The 22,725-nt window shown below is 38.4% G+C and overlaps 3 protein-coding genes across 6 annotated transcripts in view; 1 reads left to right on the plus strand and 2 right to left on the minus strand.

The window, feature by feature from the left end:
• LOC110801030 (uncharacterized) overlaps positions 1-3,255 on the plus strand; it is a 5,290-nt gene extending 2,035 nt beyond the window's left edge. The window contains exon 2 of the mRNA XM_056827657.1: positions 11-3,255. Coding sequence (XP_056683635.1) covers positions 11-3,155 — 3,145 coding nt within the window. The 3' untranslated portion in view covers positions 3,156-3,255. The remainder of the gene's footprint in view (positions 1-10) is intronic.
• Positions 3,256-4,766: 1,511 nt separating this feature from the next.
• LOC110801031 (uncharacterized) lies at positions 4,767-14,515 on the minus strand. Of its 4 annotated transcripts, none has more exons than XM_022006346.2 (13): positions 14,309-14,515; positions 13,564-14,210; positions 12,843-13,003; positions 12,602-12,662; positions 11,220-11,285; positions 10,556-10,641; positions 8,426-8,489; positions 7,730-7,942; positions 6,500-6,565; positions 6,190-6,269; positions 5,922-6,051; positions 5,275-5,350; positions 4,767-5,163 (listed from the first exon to the last, which is right to left on the minus strand). In XM_022006346.2, the coding sequence occupies exons 1-11, from the start codon at positions 14,457-14,459 to the stop codon at positions 5,934-5,936; spliced, it is 1,713 nt and encodes a 570-aa protein (XP_021862038.1). In that variant the 5' UTR covers positions 14,460-14,515; the 3' UTR covers positions 4,767-5,163; positions 5,275-5,350; positions 5,922-5,933. The 4 variants fall into 4 exon arrangements, with proteins under 4 accessions (XP_021862038.1, XP_021862037.1, XP_021862036.1 ...); XM_022006345.2 differs by having other exon boundaries at positions 5,269-5,350; XM_022006344.2 differs by having other exon boundaries at positions 5,903-6,051.
• Positions 14,516-20,596: 6,081 nt separating this feature from the next.
• Positions 20,597-21,400, minus strand: LOC130471288 (uncharacterized). Its single transcript, XM_056841331.1, has one exon. The coding sequence runs from the start codon at positions 21,398-21,400 to the stop codon at positions 20,597-20,599; it is 804 nt and encodes a 267-aa protein (XP_056697309.1).
• Between the last annotated feature and the right edge of the window lie 1,325 nt (positions 21,401-22,725).

The raw sequence follows: 22,725 nt of genomic DNA on the forward strand, positions 1-22,725 counted from the left end.
GTATTGGAAGGTGGGATGCCACTCCGACTCCAGGGAGACTTGGCGATGCAACACCTTCTGCTCGAAGGAATAGGTGGGATGAGACACCGACACCTGGCCGTTCAAATGATTCTGATGCTACACCAACAGCTGGTGGGGTCACTCCTGGTGCTACTCCAGCTGGGACATGGGATGCCACTCCAAAAATCACAGGTATGGCAACGCCAACACCGAAGCGACAGAGATCAAGGTGGGATGAGACTCCAGCTACCATGGAGAGTGCAACACCCATGGCTGGGGCAACCCCTTCTGGGTCTATGACCCCTGGTGTGACACCTGTTGGTGGGGCAGATATGGCTACACCTACTCCTAATTTGCGGGGTCCTATTACTCCTGAACAGTATAACTTGATGAAGTGGGAGAAGGATATTGAGGACAGGAACAGACCTTTGACTGATGAAGAACTTGATTCCATGTTCCCACCTGAAGGTTATAAGATCTTGGATCCTCCAAATTCATATGTGCCCATTAGGACTCCAGCTAGGAAGCTCCTTGCCACACCCACTCCAATGGGGACCCCGCTTTATCAAATACCAGTTGAAGACAGGGGCCAGCAGTTTGATGTTGGGAAGGAGCCTGCTAATGGGTTGCCATTCATGAAACCAGAGGATTATCAGATTTTCGGGAAGTTATTGAATGAAGAAAATGAGGATGAGCTATCACCTGAGGAACAGAAGGAAAGAAAGATTATGAAGCTGCTACTTAAGGTGAAAAATGGTACCCCTCCTCAGAGAAAGACTGCATTACGGCAACTCACGGACAAGGCCAGAGAATTTGGTGCTGGTCTATTGTTCAACCAGATTTTGCCTTTGCTTATGCAGCCAACGTTGGAGGACCAAGAACGGCATCTTCTAGTGAAAGTTATCGACAGGGTGTTATACAAGCTTGATGAGTTGGTTCGACCTTTCGTGCACAAGATTCTTGTTGTTATTGAGCCACTCTTAATTGACGAAGACTACTATGCTCGGGTTGAGGGGAGAGAAATTATTTCAAACTTGAGCAAAGCTGCTGGATTGGCCACTATGATTGCTGCCATGAGACCAGATATTGACAATATCGATGAGTATGTGAGGAATACGACTGCAAGGGCTTTTAGTGTTGTGGCTTCAGCCCTAGGTATTCCTGCCCTGCTGCCGTTTTTGAAGGCTGTGTGTCAAAGTAAGAAGTCATGGCAAGCCAGGCACACAGGTATTAAGATTGTTCAACAGATAGCCATTTTGATTGGTTGTGCCGTGCTGCCACACTTGAGATCTTTGGTAGAAATTATTGAACATGGTCTCAATGACGAGAATCAGAAGGTCAGAACAATTACGGCGCTGTCTCTGGCAGCTCTAGCTGAGGCTTCTGCTCCATATGGTATAGAGAGTTTTGACTCTGTGTTGAAACCTTTGTGGAAAGGTATCAGATCACACCGTGGGAAGGTCTTGGCTGCGTTCCTGAAGTCCATTGGTTTTATCATTCCACTGATGGATGCTCTCTATGCTAGTTACTATACGAAAGAAGTCATGTTCATTTTAATTCGAGAGTTCCAGTCACCAGATGAAGAAATGAAAAAGATTGTTCTGAAAGTGGTTAAACAGTGTGTAAGCACCGAAGGTGTAGAGGCTGATTACATTAGAAGTGATATTCTTCCAGAGTTCTTTAAGAACTTCTGGGTTAGGAGAATGGCACTGGACAGGAGAAACTACAAGCAGCTTGTGGAAACTACGGTAGAAATTGCAAACAAGGTCGGTGTTGCTGACATAGTGGGTAGGATAGTGGAGGATCTGAAAGATGAAAGTGAACCCTATAGGCGTATGGTCATGGAGACAATAGAGAAAGTGGTGACCAACTTGGGGGCATCTGATATTAATTCCCGCTTGGAAGAGCTTCTGATTGATGGTATTCTTTATGCTTTTCAAGAGCAGACAAGTGATGATGCCAATGTCATGCTTAATGGTTTTGGCGCTGTGGTTAATGCCCTCGGCCAAAGGGTCAAACCTTATCTCCCTCAGATATGTGGTACAATTAAGTGGCGTTTGAATAACAAGAGTGCAAAAGTAAGACAGCAGGCTGCAGATCTTATCTCCCGAATTGCTGTGGTCATGAAAGGGTGTGGAGAGGAGCAGCTTATGGGTCACCTGGGTGTGGTTTTATATGAGTATCTTGGGGAGGAATATCCTGAGGTGCTGGGTTCAATCTTAGGAGCACTCAAAGCCATTGTTAATGTCATCGGTATGACTAAGATGACCCCTCCAATTAAAGATCTGCTTCCCAGGTTGACTCCAATTCTGAAGAACAGGCATGAGAAAGTGCAGGAAAACTGCATTGATCTTGTGGGACGTATTGCGGATCGTGGAGCAGAATTTGTACCTGCAAGAGAATGGATGAGGATATGCTTTGAGCTTCTGGAGATGCTCAAGGCTCACAAGAAAGGTATTAGAAGAGCCACTGTCAACACCTTTGGGTACATTGCCAAAGCTATTGGACCTCAAGATGTCTTAGCTACTCTTCTAAACAATCTCAAGGTGCAAGAGCGTCAGAACCGTGTCTGTACAACAGTCGCTATTGCAATTGTTGCTGAGACGTGTTCACCTTTCACTGTTTTGCCTGCGCTCATGAATGAATACCGTGTTCCAGAGCTTAACGTACAGAATGGTGTTCTGAAATCTCTCTCTTTCCTCTTTGAGTACATCGGTGAAATGGGGAAGGATTATATCTATGCTGTGACTCCTCTCCTTGAAGATGCTCTTATGGACAGGGATCTGGTTCACCGGCAGACTGCAGCTTCTGCTGTGAAACACATGGCTCTTGGTGTTGCAGGTTTAGGCTGTGAAGATGCATTGGTGCACCTTATGAATTATGTGTGGCCCAATATCTTTGAAACTTCACCTCACGTCATTAACGCTGTTACAGAAGCCATAGAAGGGATGAGAGTTGCTCTTGGTGCTGCTGCAGTACTGAACTACTGTCTGCAGGGTTTGTTCCACCCAGCAAGGAAAGTCAGAGAAGTTTACTGGAAGATTTACAATTCACTTTATATCGGAGCACAGGATGCTCTTGTTGCTGCTTATCCCACCCTGGAGGATGAAGGAGAGAATGTCTATAGTAGACCTGAGTTGTTGATGTTTGTGTAAAGCTAGTTTCCCTGTTAGTAATCCGAACTACTCTGTTGGTTCCTATATAAACTTTTTGCTTAGACAATATTGTTTTAATTTTCTCCGTTGCTTTTGATCAGTTTTGTTGTGATAACTGAATCTTCACTCTGCAATTTTTGCCTTCAAAGCAAGTTCTCAATATGTTGCTGTTATGTGCACTGACTCTTCTTCACTTCTACTTTGACATACTTGGACATGTTCTCAATATGTTGGTGCAGGTCTGTAGGATGAACTAGTTTTAGTGGATGGACTCCGTACTTCTGCTGTGATGCTGCTCTTAGCTGCAAGGTTAGTTCCTTAACTATTTCTTTCTACCTTTGTCTAGCAATTCTTAGTAGTTTGACCACTAGATCAGAATGACCTATAAAAATTAGTTAGGTTCAGAAGTATTCTATAAGGGATTCAATGGCGAATTCGAGTATTGAACTCGGGACCTCTCGCACCTAAAGCAAGAATAATACCACTAGACCAATGTCCTGCTGTTGTTGGTACTTTAATGTTTTGTTCAGCTTCTGTAACCTATTTCTTTTACCTGAACCGTAGGTGTTGGGAGTTTGCTAAGGTCTCCGTCATGGTTGTTGATTTTATCATTTTCCTCCTATATAATTTACTTATTATCATTGTCCTACATGATGTGTTATGGGATTAAGTAACTTTATTAGCTTCTCTATGGGATAAGACAGCCACCCGGATAGGGGCTTTCCTAAACTATATTGGGGACATACAAGGAATTAGTTAACTTCTAGTTTGATTTCCGGTCTCTTTTCATGGACACTTTGTCCTCTTGGTGAAGTTTTACTGTTGTTAGAGATATTAGCGGTCAAAGATGTGCATTGGCAAACATGAAAGTCAAAGTGGTGCAACTATTTGTAAACGGAGGAAGTAAAAAAAATCTCTAATTAATTACAGTTTTGTAAAGAAAACTTGAAAATGTGAATGGTCAGACATGTACGAATTAGTAAATTACATGACATTTAAAAGTGAAAGAGCAAAGGTAAGGATTTGGTCATTATTGCATTGGCATTTTTAAGACCAGCATCCGTATTCTAAATTGATAATTACTTTGATTCTTTATGGTTATTCAATGGATCTCTTGCTTTCACTATATCTTCTTTGCGAGGTTTATCTACTTTACTGCACTAGTAGTCAACACAATGTTTCTTCCATTTGGTTGGTTTGCCAAGTTATTCTGTCTCCTTGTTTCATGTTGTCAAAGTGATCTGGTTGTTTCAACGTTTTAACCGTATTCTTGTTTATAAATTGAATGCTTTTCATAGCTAGGTCTGACCAACATGGCTCCATTGTCGTAGGATGCAGATGCAGATGCAGGGGGTGCACGTTAAAGTTCAAATTCCATTTGTTGGCTAGTTAGGAGCAAGTAAATCTTACATCATTGTCGAAGCATCGCCAGTTATCGTGCTCTTTGCTCAACCTTGGCGGAGTTTACTGTCATATTGCACATTTTTTTTTGTTCCAATTGTTTGACATACATATTTGTCTTTGAGAAATTGGATTATACAACTGATTGTTGTATAAGATCATAAGATTCCGAAGGATGTTTTGGTTCGAATCTTCAGTAAGATGATAAAATTGTGTGCAAAAATATCCCAATCATTTTATTAGATTTCGAGGCAAGAAAAGTAGTACTTCGTATTGGTTTAAAGAATACATAGCAACCACAAGTTGCAGTAAACAAAAACAAATTCAGGTTGAAAAACTGGGGAATCAGGACCGGAATAAGTTCCGGTTAACTTCCACATGTGGGATTCGAAACAGATCCGGCTAAAATCGGTTCATTCTGGAATTCAATTGCTCGACTATTCTTCCAGTGATATCTGCAGAACACCTTTTATGTACTTGACTATAGCTTAAAAGGAAGAAATTAGGTTAAACAGCACAGATCCTTTCTGAATCTTTCATTTTATACATCTTCTATGACTACTCTCATCTGAGTATTCAGCAAGTTATCCTGTCAGATGTCATGTACCTGAAAGCATTAGTGACAAAGTTATAACATTTGATTCTGGGAAATTGGAAGTTAATCTTATATGTAATGTAGGCATTCAAATCATTAAGTTGTTTTAATTGTTACCCGTACTTATCTCGCAAAGAAGTATTGCTGCTCATGCACCAAAGAACAGAACCTTAGGAGTTAGGACAGTTCCTCGCAAAAGCTGAGAGATACATGAAAGACAACAAATCTCTTAGCCAACGTGGTATCAGAAATCCGTAATTGATGATTTGCAATTTAGTACAACCAAAATAAGATTATACTATAGCTAGTTATGAAGATTAGATTTCAAAACCCAATATCCTGATATTAAAGGGAAATGGTGATACAATTTGACAATAAATTACAGATGTGTATGGCTTAGTCTGAAATCATATTTCGAAGGGAATCATTTTCCTACTCCAAAAATTGATTTTGGCACTCCTGTTGTGTGGGAACACAGAAAATTTTGCCCTACTCACAAAAGTGGACTGCCAAAATAAAACTGAGGAGTGCTGAAACCAATTCTCTATTTAGACACATATTTTAGAGTGATGGACTGAAGACAAATTGAAAAGTTCCCTACATATAGGACAGAGCAAAAACCAGGACACAAGGATTGTGGAACTGAAAAGAAACAAATGATGTGGCTTATCAGAATTCAGAACTTGATGTTAACTTTCTAATTTTGTGATCCCAATGAAGAACTACACCCTTAATGCTGAGGAGAACGTACCCTTTAATGTAAGAAGTACCTCTTGTAAAATTTAGTATTTATAGCCAACTTGTAACATCAAGTGCCGATAGTAGCGACCTCGAAAAAGTCTTTGCCACCGAAAACGCAGAGAGGAAAACCAGTTCATTTGCAACTGCTCCTGGACAAGCCTACAGGGATTCAACAGGCACATTCAAATTTATTTTTGTTAATAAGTATGAAGTAAAGACTTGGATGAGTCATGGAAAAGAGGATTGTTACTTTTTTCGCGTTGGTAAGTTTTATCAATCAATCATTAATCAACTCACCATCTAACCAGGCATCGCTGCATACCACGAGATACTGGACGAATGAAAGAAGGATCCCGTTGAGCATAAAGCACACCCACCTGAATCAAGATTAAACCATACAAAAGCAACTTTAATTTAATGCATTCTCAGAAGTAATGTAAGGAATTAGGATACAAGTGACTTAAGATGGATCCGTAAAGAATGACTTAGGGCAACAATCAATAATATTTTGGACTCGCTTACCCCCACCATAGATGGCAGTGTCTCAAGGCCGCAAAATGGCTTTTGAAAGCATAGGTCATTTAAAAAAGGATGGAAGTGAAGATACCTCTAACAATGCTACAGCTGAAGGATCATCAAAGATTTCAAGGCTGCAATCAGCAAAATAGTTGAGCTGCATCAACAAACAAAAAAAAGGTATTATAAGTACTCTGGATGAGAACAAAAGCAGAAAAGATATGTTGTTTAGCAATAAAAACAAATGATTACATAGATTAAGGGTTAAATAAATGAGATAAAAGCCGCATATGTGTGGGGCGAGAGAAAAGGAACTGATCAAATCCTCAGATTCGGAGATTCCTCGCTAAACCTTACAACTAGATTAAGCAAATAAATGGGGTAACACATGTTCTAGTTAATGACGCGATGGTTCTAACCTGACACTACAAATCACCTACTAACTTCCAACAGATACCCTAAAGAAGTTCAACAATACCCACTACGAGATGAAACTTGTGCTAAGTATTAACAAAGCTTAGACAGTAATAAGAGAAAGATGAAGATGAACTTTGATTGATAAACAGCATTTAAGAGGCTTGTTCTCTTCCCAAATACAAAAGAAAACTGAAATAGACACTCCATTGTATACGCGTTGATCTCTCTCTCTCTCTCTCTCGCCTATCTCCTCATACAGAGGATCTGATTCTCCTTTCCCCTTTCCTTCCTCTTATTCACTCGCTTCCTCTTCAAGCAATCCTAATTAATTACTAATGCAAATATGCAATACCTACACCATCCCTTCCCATTAGGCCAGTTCATTGCAACTTACTTTGTGGTTTATTTTAAAATTGTCTGATTCTTTTTTCTACAACATAAAGGCACACATGATAACATGATGCAACCATCAATTCACCAACTGGTGCAAAAAGGTAATACAAAATCTGGCTAGACACCTTAACGGTGAAATCAGAATAAAGCTTTCCATTCAAACCTTGATTAATAAAAAGTTGGGCATACACACCATTGTACAAACAGATGGAAAGCAGAGCATTGTCAAGTAAAACATTCAACATAAACCGTAATCACGGGAACTAGTAGAGAAGATATGATGCCCTGACTACGTCAGCATGTAAGTGGTCTAAGGCTAAAACGGTACAATCCTAGACAGTGGAATGTATCAATCAACAAGGTATAATAGAAGAAACATAAAACAGAAATCAAACTGTCAGTCCAGCAAATGAAGCTCTTACCTATAACAACCTGAGAAGCTCAGTATTTTTGTTGATCAACTATGCAATGAAACGAAAAAACTATGGATAACAAGAAAACAGAGGATTACCCCAAATTCACTATTGACCAATGACTGCACGAAATCCATCAGTTGAACCTTAGCCCACTCTGAACAACGACTTGGATCATCTGTTTGCGGAGGATGCCTCCAAGGAGCACCAAAACGTAACTTATCTTTTGGTATCTTTCCATTGTTTGCATCAAGGGCAAATTTTTGCAGAAGTGACAAAGCTTTGTCCATGGCTGGATTCACCACAGTTATCTACACATCAACAGAAAAAGAAATCGGATAAACTTTAAGTACAATTCTGAAACAGAACACTACAGAATTTGAAAAGCCATGATTCCTCAACATAAAGTACACCCACTAAGGAATAGAAACGTCAACTCTTCTTCTTTACAAGGAATATTAGTTGGGAATATGGGATGGATGGAGCACTTGGAAGTTTGTCATTAATGAGGCGCATTATGATATCCTGCAATAAAGTTCTTAAGATATTATTTTGAGAGTCAACATATCAGATCATCCAAAATGTGATAATCCAAAATGATTACAGCTGGAATAGCCCTTAGCCCCTATACCCTCCCCTGCGATGTCTAATGCTACCATTAAACATTGGAGCTCTCCCCCTAACGAAACCTAACAGACGCACTTGCATAACTCTTATAGTCGTTATAGAAAATTCTAAGAGAAGTAGAGAATCATAATTCATAAGTGAATCCATGACAAGCTAACAAAGCCTACCTGCAGATATGCCAAATAAGCATCTACTATATCCTCAAAGGTGCTGCGTATATGATCCATCATACTGCATGAATAGAAGGCATGATCAACACACTGAAATAATGAAAAATTGAAAATGGGATAGAATTTGCGAAAGACGATGCAGCAAGTACTTTATCAGTTTTATGCACCATCTATATTCGAATGGGATGAATGCATATAACAAATATCCAAATATGACAAACTTTACTACCCCATTTTTAAAAAAAAAGCATTTCACTGAACATTTTTTGTTTCAAAATAGGAGTCATTTTATATACCAGAGCAACAATAAATGTCATAGTCATATCAATGCGATGTCATCTAACTATATCAATGTGAAATTATCATTTAGGAATTATCAAATACCAGTACAATATTAAATGTCTATTTAACTTACCAATGCAACTTTACTGAAGTCAACTAAAATCTTGAATCCGTAAAGTAGTTAACATGCCATAAAATTTATAATGGAGGAGTGTGTTTCTCTACTTTACTCACTTTGTTTCACAATCAGTACAACAATTTCTTTTTTACGGAGTTTAATGAACTTATTTGGTTTGATTTGTTTAATTCAACAAGTGTGTCCTTGATATAATAAACAAAGATGGATGGAGTAATATTTTATTCACACAAGGAGTATAAAATAATAAAAGATAGGAACTGGGGTAAGTGGAAGGAGCAAGAAAGAATGAAACATTAGTTAAAGTTGTCAAGAATGGCAAGTGTTGCACTTATTCTGAAACGGCCGACAAAATGAAGTGTTGCACTTATTCTGAAATGGTGGAAGCAGTAAAAAAGAAGAAAATTTCTCGCAATTTTGACAGAATAAAAAGCTGAACTGAAGATAGCAAATCATGACAAACAGCTTCAGTTAAAATGACATAGGACAAAAGAAAGTGATTTCAAAAGAAAGCAAAATACTAAACTAAAATCCGTCAGCATTCATATAGTATGTAATAGGTGAAAAACATTAATTTCAAGTTTTCTCCCTTTTTTGTTCCTTGAACAGGAAACAGCATGGACAGAGAATTATTGACAGTATATTAGTAACCAAAAAGTTAAAGATGTACTACCTCCGTTCCTTTTTATGGTTACGCTTTCCGTTACATTCATTCCTTTTTGTTTGTTACACACTTACACCTATACTTTTTCCATATTTTGGAAAAGTTTTTCTCCACCTTACTGCATGCAACATTCTCTTTCCTATTTTTTCTTGCACAAACCCCATTTACAAGTACTTTCTTACTTTTTCTTACATAAATCCCACTTACAACAACTCTTTCCTACTTTTCTTACATATACCCCACTACCCAGTACCCACACGGCTACACCATCTCCCCACTCTTCCTAAATATGTGTATCTAGAGTAACTATAACCATAAAAAACAGAACGGAGCTAATATTCTATACACAATAATAACAAGAGAAACAATTTCACTTTCACTATAAGTACGCTACAGAAAGGTATTTTGTTTGGAAATAATTCACAGAGAAAAGCTAAGAGTTTCGAGGATTACAAAAAAGGTCACAGGCTATCTAATGTTTCAATCATTAAAAAGAGGTTGCTTGAGGTTTCACATATGACTGGTGATTGCACTTCATCTTTCATACAATCAAACTACTACTTTGACAAAGATTCGCCTGCAACTAGAAAAACTAATTGGTGAGTAATAAGGGCATAATCGCCAGTTAATAAGCCTGTCACTGAAAGTCACGATCTATACTTTTTCCATTTTCTTCCTATTCTAATTGGTAGTTAGACAAGGGCATCTGGTTTATGGTAGCTCAATAACTCTAGTCATAACAGTTGACTTTCATGAAGGCATGAAGCTAACAAAATAGACTCCTTCAGGGTATCTACTAAAACATAAGCCACCTCTCTCTGCAATTACTCAATCTAAGGTCAAAACTCTAAAATGTTTCCCTTTCTCAGAAAAGCAATAGAAATATACCAATAAATTGATTAAATGGTACATTTTTTCATGTCACAAGCAGTGTACAGTTTTCTATGGTCATTATCAGATCAAATTGAAAAACCCATAAATGGAGACTGTAGGACATTAAAGACAATGGATCGGCAAAAGAAATGAAGTATCAAACGATACTTACCTCAGATAGAGGTCACTTTCTTTAAGTGCATGTAGTTCAAATAAATGCCGTGAGTTTGCACCAAGCACTTCAGTAACTGTTGTCCACTGAAAAGTACACCATGAGTTAGCAGGAACGTCTTTTGAAGCAGAAGGGGGAAATGCATGGCAATTTGGCAATCTCGAGGTCCCTTTAAGGCTCCGTTTGGTATGGTGTAAAACGTTTTCAGTGTAAAATGATTTTCAATAGAAAACATTTTTCAAGGGAAAACACAATTTCAAACTAGTTTTCCTTTGTTTGGTTCTTTAAAGAAAATGGGAGAATATGAGTGAAGATTGAGGGGAAGAAGGGAGAGGGAGGTAAGGAGGAAAGGTGGAAAAATGGTTTCACTCCCTTTCAATTGGAAAAGGGTTTTCCACTTTTGAGGGAGTGATGGAAAATTGGTTTCCATCCCTTGCCAAACCAAACAACGTAAAATGATTGGAAGTGGAAAAATCGTTTTCCATAAAAACGTTTTACACCCTACCAAACGGAGCCTAAGAATTGCCAGTTGCAGGTACCTTGGAGTATAGTCAATAAACAATAAGAACACCACAGTAACTAACTGGAGAAGGGGAAAAAGAACTTCCTCACATAGCATACACATGCACACAATAGAGAGAACTTAAGCTATAAATCGGCTCACCTCTGAGGCACTGAAATAGTCAGGCACCATATGTAATTTCCCTTCATTTGGCGACCAACCAAAGGTCTACGATTCAGAAAATAAAATTAGCAACGTACCAGGTAAAGGCAAAAGGAGAAAAAGAAACTGAATATTGTTTTATACATTATGTTCCAACACATGTTAAGCATATTTTCTTACATTTCTCATTAGCCATTAGACATATAGAAGTTGATCAATACGAAGAATTTAAACCAAATTGGGAGAATATTTCCAACTTCCATTAATAAGGGTCTTGTTTTCTTTCCTCAATTAACATTTAGGTAAGCAATAATTTCGTACACAAAGTACAAACAATACAAACTTGTGGACCTATTAATACTTTCACACAACCAGCATTATAGGACTAACATACATGCAATACAGATGGAATTCTAAGTGCCTGCCTCAATTGAAGCAACTAACCATTAAAAAATAATATCTTCAATCTGAACATGGTCCTTACAACACATAGTTACAGAATTCCAACAACCCCACCAAAAGAAACCAGGCTATCAAATGGTCACAAGTAAAAGATCTTGCTAACTTTTGTTACTTCGGATGCAGAAGTTTTCTTCTTCGAGTACATTTAGGGTTGATCAATCAACTGTAAGTCTATAAATCTAAGAAATAAAGATGTGATATCTCGAGTTTGTGTTTGTAGGAAAACCCTTAGAAGGCAAAGAAGCAAACACGCAAATCTTTTAAGTACTAAAAACCTTTTGTCTGTACTGCAGTACTGCTAAAGAATTACCCTTACTCAATAAATCATACATGTAAAGGCCTTTGTTGGGTGAACCTTGTTGGCTGTAAGGGAAAGGTTACAGTTACAACACTACAAAACTCAAACATAATACGCATTCCAGAAGAGAAAATAAACAAGCAACAAAGGACGAAAAGAGTTGGACATTACATGTAACAACACTAAAATTTTACGATGGGATCAGAAACTATCTCAAGCCCCTTGAACTGCAGGCCTCAGTAACACAAACTTTATCAGATAATTGATGCTCCCAAACCTTTTTTTTTGCTTTCCTAACATGAAACTCGAAATACATTATACTTCGATGTACTTGCACTCTTTGCTGAAAACTTTTTCATTAAATACATGTCATTTTGAAGTGAGGAATTTATATCGGAACGGAATCCAACTGAAACATAATTTTTAACCCCAGTCCTGAACTAATCGATTATATCTTTGAAGTTCTTCCTCTTTCTTTTTCACTGGTTGGAGATCAGAAGTGAGCCCGAGTGGTACGAGATGACCAGAAATAGTTCAATCAAATATTTTTATGCACATCCCATACGACAAAATGAAAATGGAAAGCACGTTGAGAGGTAAAGTAACAAGATCTGCTTCTTACCTCACGAGATACAAAAATGTCAGGAAATCCAAAATCGATGTAAGCACGATATGAATAGTAGCTGAAAGAGTGAAAGGTACCACAGATATTAGATAGTAAAACATAAAGCAGACTACTGCACAGCTAAACAACTTCTTAATCCCTATTTTATACTCCGTAACAATTCGCATGCACTCCTTAATACCAGTCCCCTTACACAGTGAACAAGCAAACAACAAAGTTATAAGAGGACTCCATTTACCTATCAGATGTTACAAGAATGATTGGAAGGCACATCTCATTCGCCCCCAAAGAAATAATTCTCCATATTAAACTATCATGGTAAGTTGGTGCACAAACTGCAGAATCATTTGTTGAAATTGCATTCTTCAGGACTTCTATATTGTTAATCACGAGCTTCGGCTGTTGTGAAAACATTCCAACAATTCCCATTAGTTAGAGAATCAAACTCGTGGGAAGATATTAGCACAAGCTGCACATCCAATCGTCTAACCATCATAAGCTCGCGACATGAATCAAACATTCCACAAAGGAGCAATGCATAAACCATAACAAGGTTACCAAGGCAATAACTCGTAATAAACAACAATAGTGTGAATTGGAATTAGGCATTATATGAAACAAACTTAATAGTTAGAGAATCAAACTCGTGGGAAGATATTAGTACAAGCTGCACATCCAATCGTCTAACCATCATAAGCTCGCGACATGAATCAAACATTCCACAAAGGGGAAATACATAAACCTTAACAAGGTTACCAAGGCAATAACTCGTAATAAACAACTATAGTGTGAATTGGAATTAGGGATTATATGAAACAACCACACAACCATTATAAAATCTCAATATGAAACAAAACATTCTCACACACACGAAATCACCAAAATCGCAACTGGAATACGATGCAGTCAATGAAATAAATAAAAATTGATTGTCTTTGTACAGAAATACAACAGTATACCTGAAAATGATTCATTTCAGAAGCTGCAGACAATAACTCTAACAACAAACATGGCCAATCAACAGCTGAATTCGCCAGAGACCTCGAAAACCCACCAGTCCTATTCAAATCAGCAATAGCAGTAGCTCTCCATTGTTGCTGAACTCTTATAACCTCTTTAGCCAATCTCAAAGCAACAACAGCCTCTTTCAAATAAGACATCTCCTCAACACTCAACCCTTTCTTATCTCCCTCCAATCCAACTACCCCTTCAACCTCCTTACTATCCAGCTTAGCAGAAAAGGCAAAAACCGCCTTATCCCACAACGCAGAAGCCGAAACCTTACTCGAAACCGCCCTGGAGCTCGAATTCGTCGAAGATTTCATAATGTGGCGAAGGGTGTGGCTAATCCCGTGCCATTTGTTTAGGGTAGTGAAAATCTGATGTGAATTGATCTGACCAAGCTCAATCCCCCTCTCGGCCATCGATTCAAGGCATTTCTCAAGGTGGGTATTGAGGAGAGAGAGAGGCGGCGGCGGAGAAGAGCAGGAATACCAAGAACTCCATGGAAAAGAGGCGTTATGCGACGGGTGGTGATCCTTGATTGGTTGCGCGAAGTCGACGTAGCCTGTTAAGTGGGGCCCTTTGTTCCAATTCTCCAATAAACCTGAAGAGGAAGAAGAAGATGATGAAGATGATGATTGATTGAGAAGATTGAAGGTGAAAAGAGAGAGAGGGAGAGGGAGAGGGGGGAAGGGGGGTTACGGTCGAGGATGACGGTGGTTTTGCCGACGCCACGAGGGCCGTGGAGGATGAGAGGTTGGTGGACGCGGTGGTGCTGGACATGGTTGTTGAGTACGGTTTCGAGTAGTGGCCTTGGTATGATTCTCCATGCTTTCTTGCTTGTGTTCAACATTTTGATGAACACAGTCGATTAAACCCTCAATTCATTTGCTACAGAAAAATATGAGGTTTTAGAAGGAGCTGTTTCGGGTTAATTTCCGTGATTGGGAAATTCTTCCAATCAAATGGCATTTTCGTAAATAATTGACAATTTTATTACAAAAATGGTATTAAATGTGGGTTAAAGAACAGTGACATGTCATCAAATATGGGTTAAATATACAATCATTATTATATTTTCATAATACATCAACAACTATATAATATACAGTCAACAGCTCGCAATATACAATAAGCTTCTACTAATGAACAATCTACAACTGTTGAAATACAGGCAAATAGGCAATCACTTACCAATAAACAATATTGCTTTTTTAGTAATTCATCAGCAATCATAAAATATACAGTCAACAATAAGTGGTATACAATCAACACCGAGTAATATGCAGCCAATAACTATATATATATACAATCAACACCTAACATTATACCACCTACATTTTTCAAGCAACATATTTACGAAAATGCCATTTTATTGGAAATTTTTTCCAATCACAGAGATTAACTCAAAATTTCTCTTTTAGAAGTATGTCGAATTGTCGAAATGCGATTTGGGAGGGAAGGATCTGAAGGTTATGAGGTTCGAATCTGCGTTGCGTGCGTCAACGCTTGTATTTTAAATTAAAATTTAAGACGAGGAAGTTCGAACCTGAGACCTATTGTACACAAACCCTCAGTATTAAATTAATCACTCTTCATTTTAAATTTATTTAACTCTCAACTTTTGACACTAGCTCAATTGTTCTTTGTACTCCCTACATTTCGAAACAATAGGGACACCTTGACTTTTGATACTATTCATAAATTTTAATTTGATATCATTTGTGATTTATGGGTAAAGAAAAATATAGTCGTGTGAGGTCTTGTTTGATTCGCCTCGATATATATACTTTCCGAATATCAATTTTTTATAATTTTTACGGATACAAAATTAGACATATTAATGTCCAAGCATTTACATTGGCAAGCGTGAAAAAGAAAATTGTACCCATATATTATTTTAAAACGGATGAAGTACAATACAATAGTGATTTTCGTTCGGAACGATGTTTTATCCGAAATACTCTCGAGTGTACAATATAATTTACATATATTAACGAACTTATTCTGTTTATATGACGATGTATTGAACTTGTATTTATAGTTGTGTACGTGTTTCATAATACAAGTTTTTCATAATTTTATTAGTACAAGAATTTAGGTATTGATGGTTTAATATTAATTCCACGGTGATCATGAATGACTACTAAATGAGGCATATAAGAGCATCTCCAATGACAAACTAATTTGAAAATTAGATTATTATGCCACATAAGATTTCAAACTATTTCATTTTCTAGCTAATTTGTGCTCTAGTGACTAGCAACAAGCTTGTTATTTAAATTGGTCTCATTTGTCAATTAATTATTTTGCAACTTTGTGAGCTAATTTTCAAGTAAATTAGCTTGTTGGCCAAATTAATTTATTATTTCACTCCAATGTTCTAGCTAGCTTAAAACTTTTACTCCTAAGGGCATCCACATTCATGGGATTTCACCCTTCCCATTTGAGCAAAAATGGAAAAGGGATGGTTCCCATGAATGTTAGATGTGTCTCATAATTAGAAAAGAAATGGGGAGGTAAATAAAAAGGGAAGCTTCCAATATGCATGTGGTCCCCAACCTTAACCAAGGGATTATATTGTTTCATCTATGTTTCTTTAATGAATTTATATTGTTTTATTTCTAAACCAAATTACAAATCTTATTTATTAAGTATTTATTTGTTCCAATGATAAAAATTATCATCAACATCAGCGCGATTAATGATTAAATTAACGATCAAATAGCAATTAACGATTAAATTAGTGTAATTAAAAATTACGCTTTTTTTAACGTACTACAATTAATTATTTAATCCGATTAATTAATTGGTAATTATTTAATTATAATTAACAATTTGATTTAATTAATAACAAATCTTATTTATTAGAAAAGGTAGTGGGGTATGGAAAAGTAGGAGAGAGAAGGTAAATGGGGAGGTTAATGAATGTAGGTATGAAATTGTGAAATGGGAAGGTTATGTGATAAAGTTAATGGAAAGTGATGTGGACCAATGAGATGAGGGGAGAGAAATTCATGGGTTCCCATGAATGTGGATGCTCTAACTACTTGTCAAGTATAAGTTTTAAACTAATTTAGTCTTGAAATGGGCGCGTTGCGATAATCGTTTTCAACTCCGATGTTTCTCGAACTCTCCGTCATTCCCCATCAAACCCTATCATTCCCCTCTCTCTCTCTCTCTCTCTCTCTCTCTCTCTCTCTCTCTAACCTTCAGATATACACTTTGTTAAGGTTGGAATCCTTCGTTTTCACCTGTGTTCGAAGGAAAGTCTTCGTTGCCATCAGAGAGTGAGCGAATTTCGGTGCTGATTTACACTCTCACCAAGAATTCCAGAAATTAGGTCACCGATTGGTGTTTTTCCACTACATTTTGGAGCAACTCTCAGCGTTAAGGTTGGATGTCGTCGTTATCATCAAGTGTTTTATGGCTTCTTTTATCATCAGATCTGTGATTTTTGGAATCAATTTTTTTTTTTTGATAAATCAGAGCAAAATTTCATTGATTAAGCAAAACCAATTACAAACATCAGCCAAGAAACAAAGCTAAGAACCTTCTAGGAAGGACCCTAGCCAAAAGAATCAAGGCCAGACCAAAACCAAACATGGCAGCAGCCATGAAAACAGACTAAATACACCACCACTACACAAGCTTCTCCTGCCACCATTGCTGTACAATATCACTATCAGGCACCCCTATACATTGTATTCTATTTATAACACTTTGTTTCACAAAATTGAAAGTGTGAATTACAATAGGAACCTTATTGTTCCATAGTGCATCACTACAGCATTTACTGCAGTATAATACACCTCCTTCTGGAATTTGCTCCCCTTACTCTTCCATTGAATCCATCTGATCAAACCCATGTAGTGCACAATCTGACCTGGTATGCCAAGCCATTTTTTGATCTCCATCAGACAAGCCTTGCTGTAACAGCATTCAAAGAAGAGATGAGGGTGAGTTTCCACATGATTGTCACAAATCAGACACATGGAGGTGTCACATATCCCCAGTTTTTGCAACCTTGATCTGGTCTGTAATCTCCCATGGACCATGAGCCAACAGATGACTCTATGTGTAGGGACAGCTGCTCTACACCATACTGCAGAACACCAAGAGAGTTTCAGGTGGTGCACCACCATTTGCTGATATACTTTCTTCACAGAATACTTAGGCATTTGAGCAAAGCTATTCTCATCATAGAACTATTTCAATTGCTCCTTGACAGCACAAATTTTCCTCCAATACCATCCACTATCAGCTTTTGGCTGATATCCCCACCAATTAGCTTCTTTCACATAAATGGCATTAACCCATCTAACCCACATAATATCCTGCTTTCTAGCAATTGCCCACACATACTTCCCCAAAGCTGCAATGTTCCAAATCTGAACATTCCTGATTCCAAGGCCACCCTCTTTCTTTGTTGTACACACCTTGTCCCATGCTATATACCCAGGTTTAGAGCTAAAATAAGAACCTTGCCATAGAAAAGCTCTGCATATGGCCACCACAGTTTTCAGAGTGTGTTTTGGCAAAACAAACACCTGAGCCCAGTAAGCATGTATGCTCATCAAAACAGAATTGATTAAAGTAATTCTACCAGCAAAGGATAAGTTCCTAGAACTCCAGATTTTAATCCTAGCCATCATTTTATCTACTAGACACTCACAGTCAGCATTAGTAATCCTTTTAAAATAAATTGGCACCCCAAGATACCTAAAAGGGAAGCTTCCTGCAGTAAACCCAGAAATCTCCACCACCTTTGTAAAATCAGCTTGCTTCATACCAGCAGCATAAATGGCTGACTTTTGCACATTAGCTTTCAAACCAGAAGTATCAGAAAAGATTTTGAAGCTCTGAATCATCATGAGAATGGATTGAGAATCACCTTTACAGCAAAGAATCAAATCATCTGCAAAGCACAGATGAGTGAGTTTAGTAGCTTTGCATCTAGGGTGATATCTGAATCCCTTTTCCTGCCCCAATTTCAGCATGATTCTAGATAAATATTCCATACAAACCACAAACAGCAAGGGTGAAAGGGGGTCCCCTTGTCTCAAACCCCTCTTTGAAGCAAAAAAATCATGCAAAGTGCCATTGATCATCAGAGAGAATTTAGGAGTAGTGACACATACCAAAATCCAAGCCACAAATTGCACAGGGAACCCCAATGCAAGAAGCATTTCCTCCAAGAAATCCCACTCAATGGTGTCATAAGCCTTCTGCATATCTAGCTTAACTAAACAACTGGGAGAGGCATTCTTCCTACCATACTGTCTCACAATTTCTTGACAGATCATGATATTATGCATTATGAACCTCCCATGGACAAAGGCCCCTTGATTCTCAACAATCAGCTCAGGTAAAACCACCTTCATTCTTTCACACAAGATCTTAGTTATGCACTTATAAATTACATTGCAGCATGAAATTGGCCTGAACTCTGTAACACTAGCAGGGCACTTGGTCTTTGGGATCAAGGTAATAGTGGTAGAGTTTATCTCCTTCAGCAGCTTTCCAGTCCTAAAAAAGTCCAGAACAGCTTTAGTAACATCCCCACCCACAATGTGCCAGTTCTCCTTAAAGAAATGGCTCCCAAAACCATCTGGTCCAGGTGCTTTATCCCCATTAATGGCAAACATAGCAGCCTTCACCTCATCACCAGTAACTTGAGTAGTCAAACATTGACCTTGTACCATATTCAAAACAGGTCCAGCAGCAACAATCTCAGGCAGAATGCAGCTTCTATGAGCTGTATTAGACCCCAAAAGTTTCTGATAGTACTACAAGAAAGCATTAGCCACAGACTGCTCATCACACACCCAATTCCCCTCCATGTCATGAATGGCATAAACAGAATTTTGAAGAACTCTAGCCCTAATACTCTTGTGGAAAATAGCACTATTCTCATCACCCCCCTTGGCCCATGCCTCTTTAGATTTTTGTCTCAGAAAAGATAAGTACACTGAATGCACAATCCTGTATTGATTTGCAGCTGCATTTTCCTTATCAACAACACCACTATCAGTTGGATTCATATGCAGCTCTCTCTGGCACTGAGTCAGTTCATGCAATGCTTTCAAATCAGCTGCTTGAATATCATTGAACCCATCTTTATTCAATTGCTTGAACACCTCTTTCATTCTTCTTAGCTTCAGAACCACCTGGTACATTGGTGTTCCCACATCATGCTTATCCCAATTAGCTTTAACCAACTCAGTGTAGCCATCAGCATGCTTCCACATGTCAAAGTATCTAAAAGGTTTCCTTGCAGTGTTATTGCATGGATACACAGATAATACCATGGGACAATGGTCAAACAAACCCTCAGAGAGAAAGCCAGCTTCTGCACTAGGAAAGAGCTGCATCCACATATCATTAGCCATGACCCTATCAATTTTAGAGAACACCCTATTATCACCCTCTTGCTTGTTGTTCCATGTGAAGAAATGACCACCTGACTTCACATCCTCTAACCCACAACAAGTAACATAATTCCTAAAGTCCACCATAGATTGATGTCTAACAGGTGCACCAATCCTCTCTTCTACATTCAAAACACAGTTAAAATCACCCATCACCACCCAGGGCTTATTCATGTTTCCACCAATCCCACACAGATCCTTCCACAAAGCCACCCTCTCATTATTGTGATTAAAAGCATATACAAAGTTACAAAAAAACTCTTTATGAATGTTCCTAGGACAGACCAGGCAGTGTATCATTTGGCTAGACATCCCCAACACAGACACAGTGAAAGCATTAGGGTTCCAAGCCACCATTACCCTACCACCCTTACAGCTGCTATTATTTGTTGTAAAACACCAACCACTAAACATATTTATATACAAATCCCCCAGTTTAGACTGAGAGACCTTAGTTTCCAGAAGGACAACCAACCCAGCTTTGTGAGAATGAATGAAAGACTTCACCTCACATTGCTTTTTATGGGTGTTGATCCCCCTCACATTCCAAGATATAATCCTATCCATTGCTTCCAGAGGAGTCCCCTCCTCCAATAGTACACTGCTGTGGGTTCACCCCACCACCACCATCTCCCTGATCCTCACCATGATCCACTCCAAGCACCTGAAAATGATTACCAACACTAATCCCAGCAGGAATAGGCTTCACTCTCCTACTAGGATTTTGGACAGGTTGAAATTGTTGTACCTGCTCACTATCATGATTAGCTAGTGGAGACACCACAACCTTTGGCACCCATATCCTTCTACCCATGTTCTTCCTGCATTTAGCCACCTCATGTCCCATACCCTTGCATTGAGAACACACCACTGGCCTCCATTCAGATTCAACCCCAATCTCAGTTACACTCCCCTTCTCATTTATGAATTGCAGTTTATCAGGAAAAACTTGCTCAACACTCACCTCAACCTGAACCCTTGCAAACACAAGTTTATCCCTCTTCGCAGTAGCACTGTCTACATGCTTAAGAGTACCAAGTTTCCCCACAATCTTAGTGAGCCTCTTCTCACCCCAGTACTTAAAGTCAAGCTGATGTAGCTTAACCCAAATGGGCACAGATCTCAAATCCTCCTTTGAGAAATCCATATCCTGTGTCCATGCCTTAAGAACAACAGGTTTGCTATCAAAAAAGGGCCTCTTAGAAGCCAGCACCTCATCGCGCCTAGCCATGGTTGTGAACCTAACTAGGAACACCCCTTTTGCAGCAACAACCACCTTCTCCACCCCCATGTTTTTCCAGATTCGACGAACAAAACCCTCCATTACATGAATAGGGGGATTTGCTCCAACCACATAACACATAATCGCAGAGTTCCAGTAATCGATTTCCTCTTGGATATCCTCCAAGTCAATCACAGCAAGGTCCCTGTTTCACTCATGGGTACTCTGTTTATGGTGGCATTATTTTCGCGCATCATTCCATTTTCAAAGTTCGCATTATTCACAGTTGTATCATGATTTGCAGCACATTCAAAATTCGTATTAAGATTTCCCCTAAGACTACCAAAACGCAAAGTTGAGGGAGAAACAGGGTTACCTTCAATTTCCTCAACCCATGGGATTGGGGATGATCTCGAATGAATTGCTGATAACCATTCAGAGAAAGATCGTCTAGTACTAGCTTGTTGTTGCAATTCGAGTAACGAATCCGGTGGTGACAAAATCACCCCAAATCCATCGTCTCCAACAATCTGGGTATCAACAATGAGTTGTGCCAAATCCCCAATTTCCGTATCCGAATCATCCAGAATCGATGCAGTATGTCCAGTGCAGTGAGTTTTAGCTTTTCCATGGTTTGATTTGGTTGCTTTCATCCGAGCTTTAGCCTTCCTTGCCATGGCGTCACTGCTAAGCAAGCTGAGCAGGAGAGAGGGCTAGAGAGAGAAACGCACGAACCGTGTCGGGTTTTTGGGATCAATTTTACTCTACTAGATTTTGTTGATTTTACACAAAAATCTCAAATGAAGGTGAATGAAAACTACTGAGAAGACGAACTCGCCGCTGCTATCAAGGATCCTAAATTTCAGGTTTGTTCCTCTTTCTCTCTCCTAAATCTTATTCCCTTTTCAGATCCTCTTTCCCCTAATTCGTTATTTTTGTTCTGAATAAAATTGAAATAATTCATAAAAAAAATATACAAAAGAGTCTGGATGAACTTGTAGATGAAGCTTCCGTGCTTCGTTAAATGCAGAGGAAATTCGAGAATTAGATGGGGATACCTAAAGGTGTGTAGTTTTAGGAATAATTTATTTCCAATTAATTGTTGTTTTCATTGTTTGTTGGTTGATTAGTTAATTTATTCTGTATGTTATTTTTGTTTGTTTGGTTGATTAGTTAATTTATTCAGTCCGTTGATTTAATTTTTCTTCGTTTGATTTGTGGATTGATTTATTGTTCTTCGTTTGATTTTTTATTTTGAAGTAATGAAGGAGGGTTCTGGGTCCTGCAACTTACCGCTACGATCCTCAAACTGAAACCTTTCAAGCAAGCTAAAAAAAACAATGCAAGATTTGAACTTTAGAATATCTTTCAAAGTTTTCTACATTTGATTAATGTGATTTGATCTTCCAAAATTGTTTATATTTGATTAATTTGAAGAACACCAAACATTTGATTAATGTGATTTA

Source organism: Spinacia oleracea, chromosome 4 (assembly GCF_020520425.1).
Source record: "Spinacia oleracea cultivar Varoflay chromosome 4, BTI_SOV_V1, whole genome shotgun sequence".
Taxonomy (NCBI): domain Eukaryota; kingdom Viridiplantae; phylum Streptophyta; class Magnoliopsida; order Caryophyllales; family Amaranthaceae; genus Spinacia; species Spinacia oleracea.

Excerpts from the sequence above, each read along its gene's own strand:
- LOC110801031 (XM_022006346.2), bottom strand. The coding sequence starts at position 14,459 with ATGTTGAACACAAGCAAGAAAGCATGGAGAATCATACCAAGGCCACTA. Across the intron at positions 13,004-13,563 it reads CTGAAATGAATCATTTTCAG|CCGAAGCTCGTGATTAACAA; the intron begins GTATACTGTTGT and ends TTTTCACAACAG. Across the intron at positions 6,052-6,189 it reads CAGCGATGCCTGGTTAGATG|GCTTGTCCAGGAGCAGTTGC; the intron begins GTGAGTTGATTA and ends GAATCCCTGTAG.
- LOC130471288 (XM_056841331.1), bottom strand. The coding sequence starts at position 21,400 with ATGTGTTATGTGGTTGGAGCAAATCCCCCTATTCATGTAATGGAGGGT.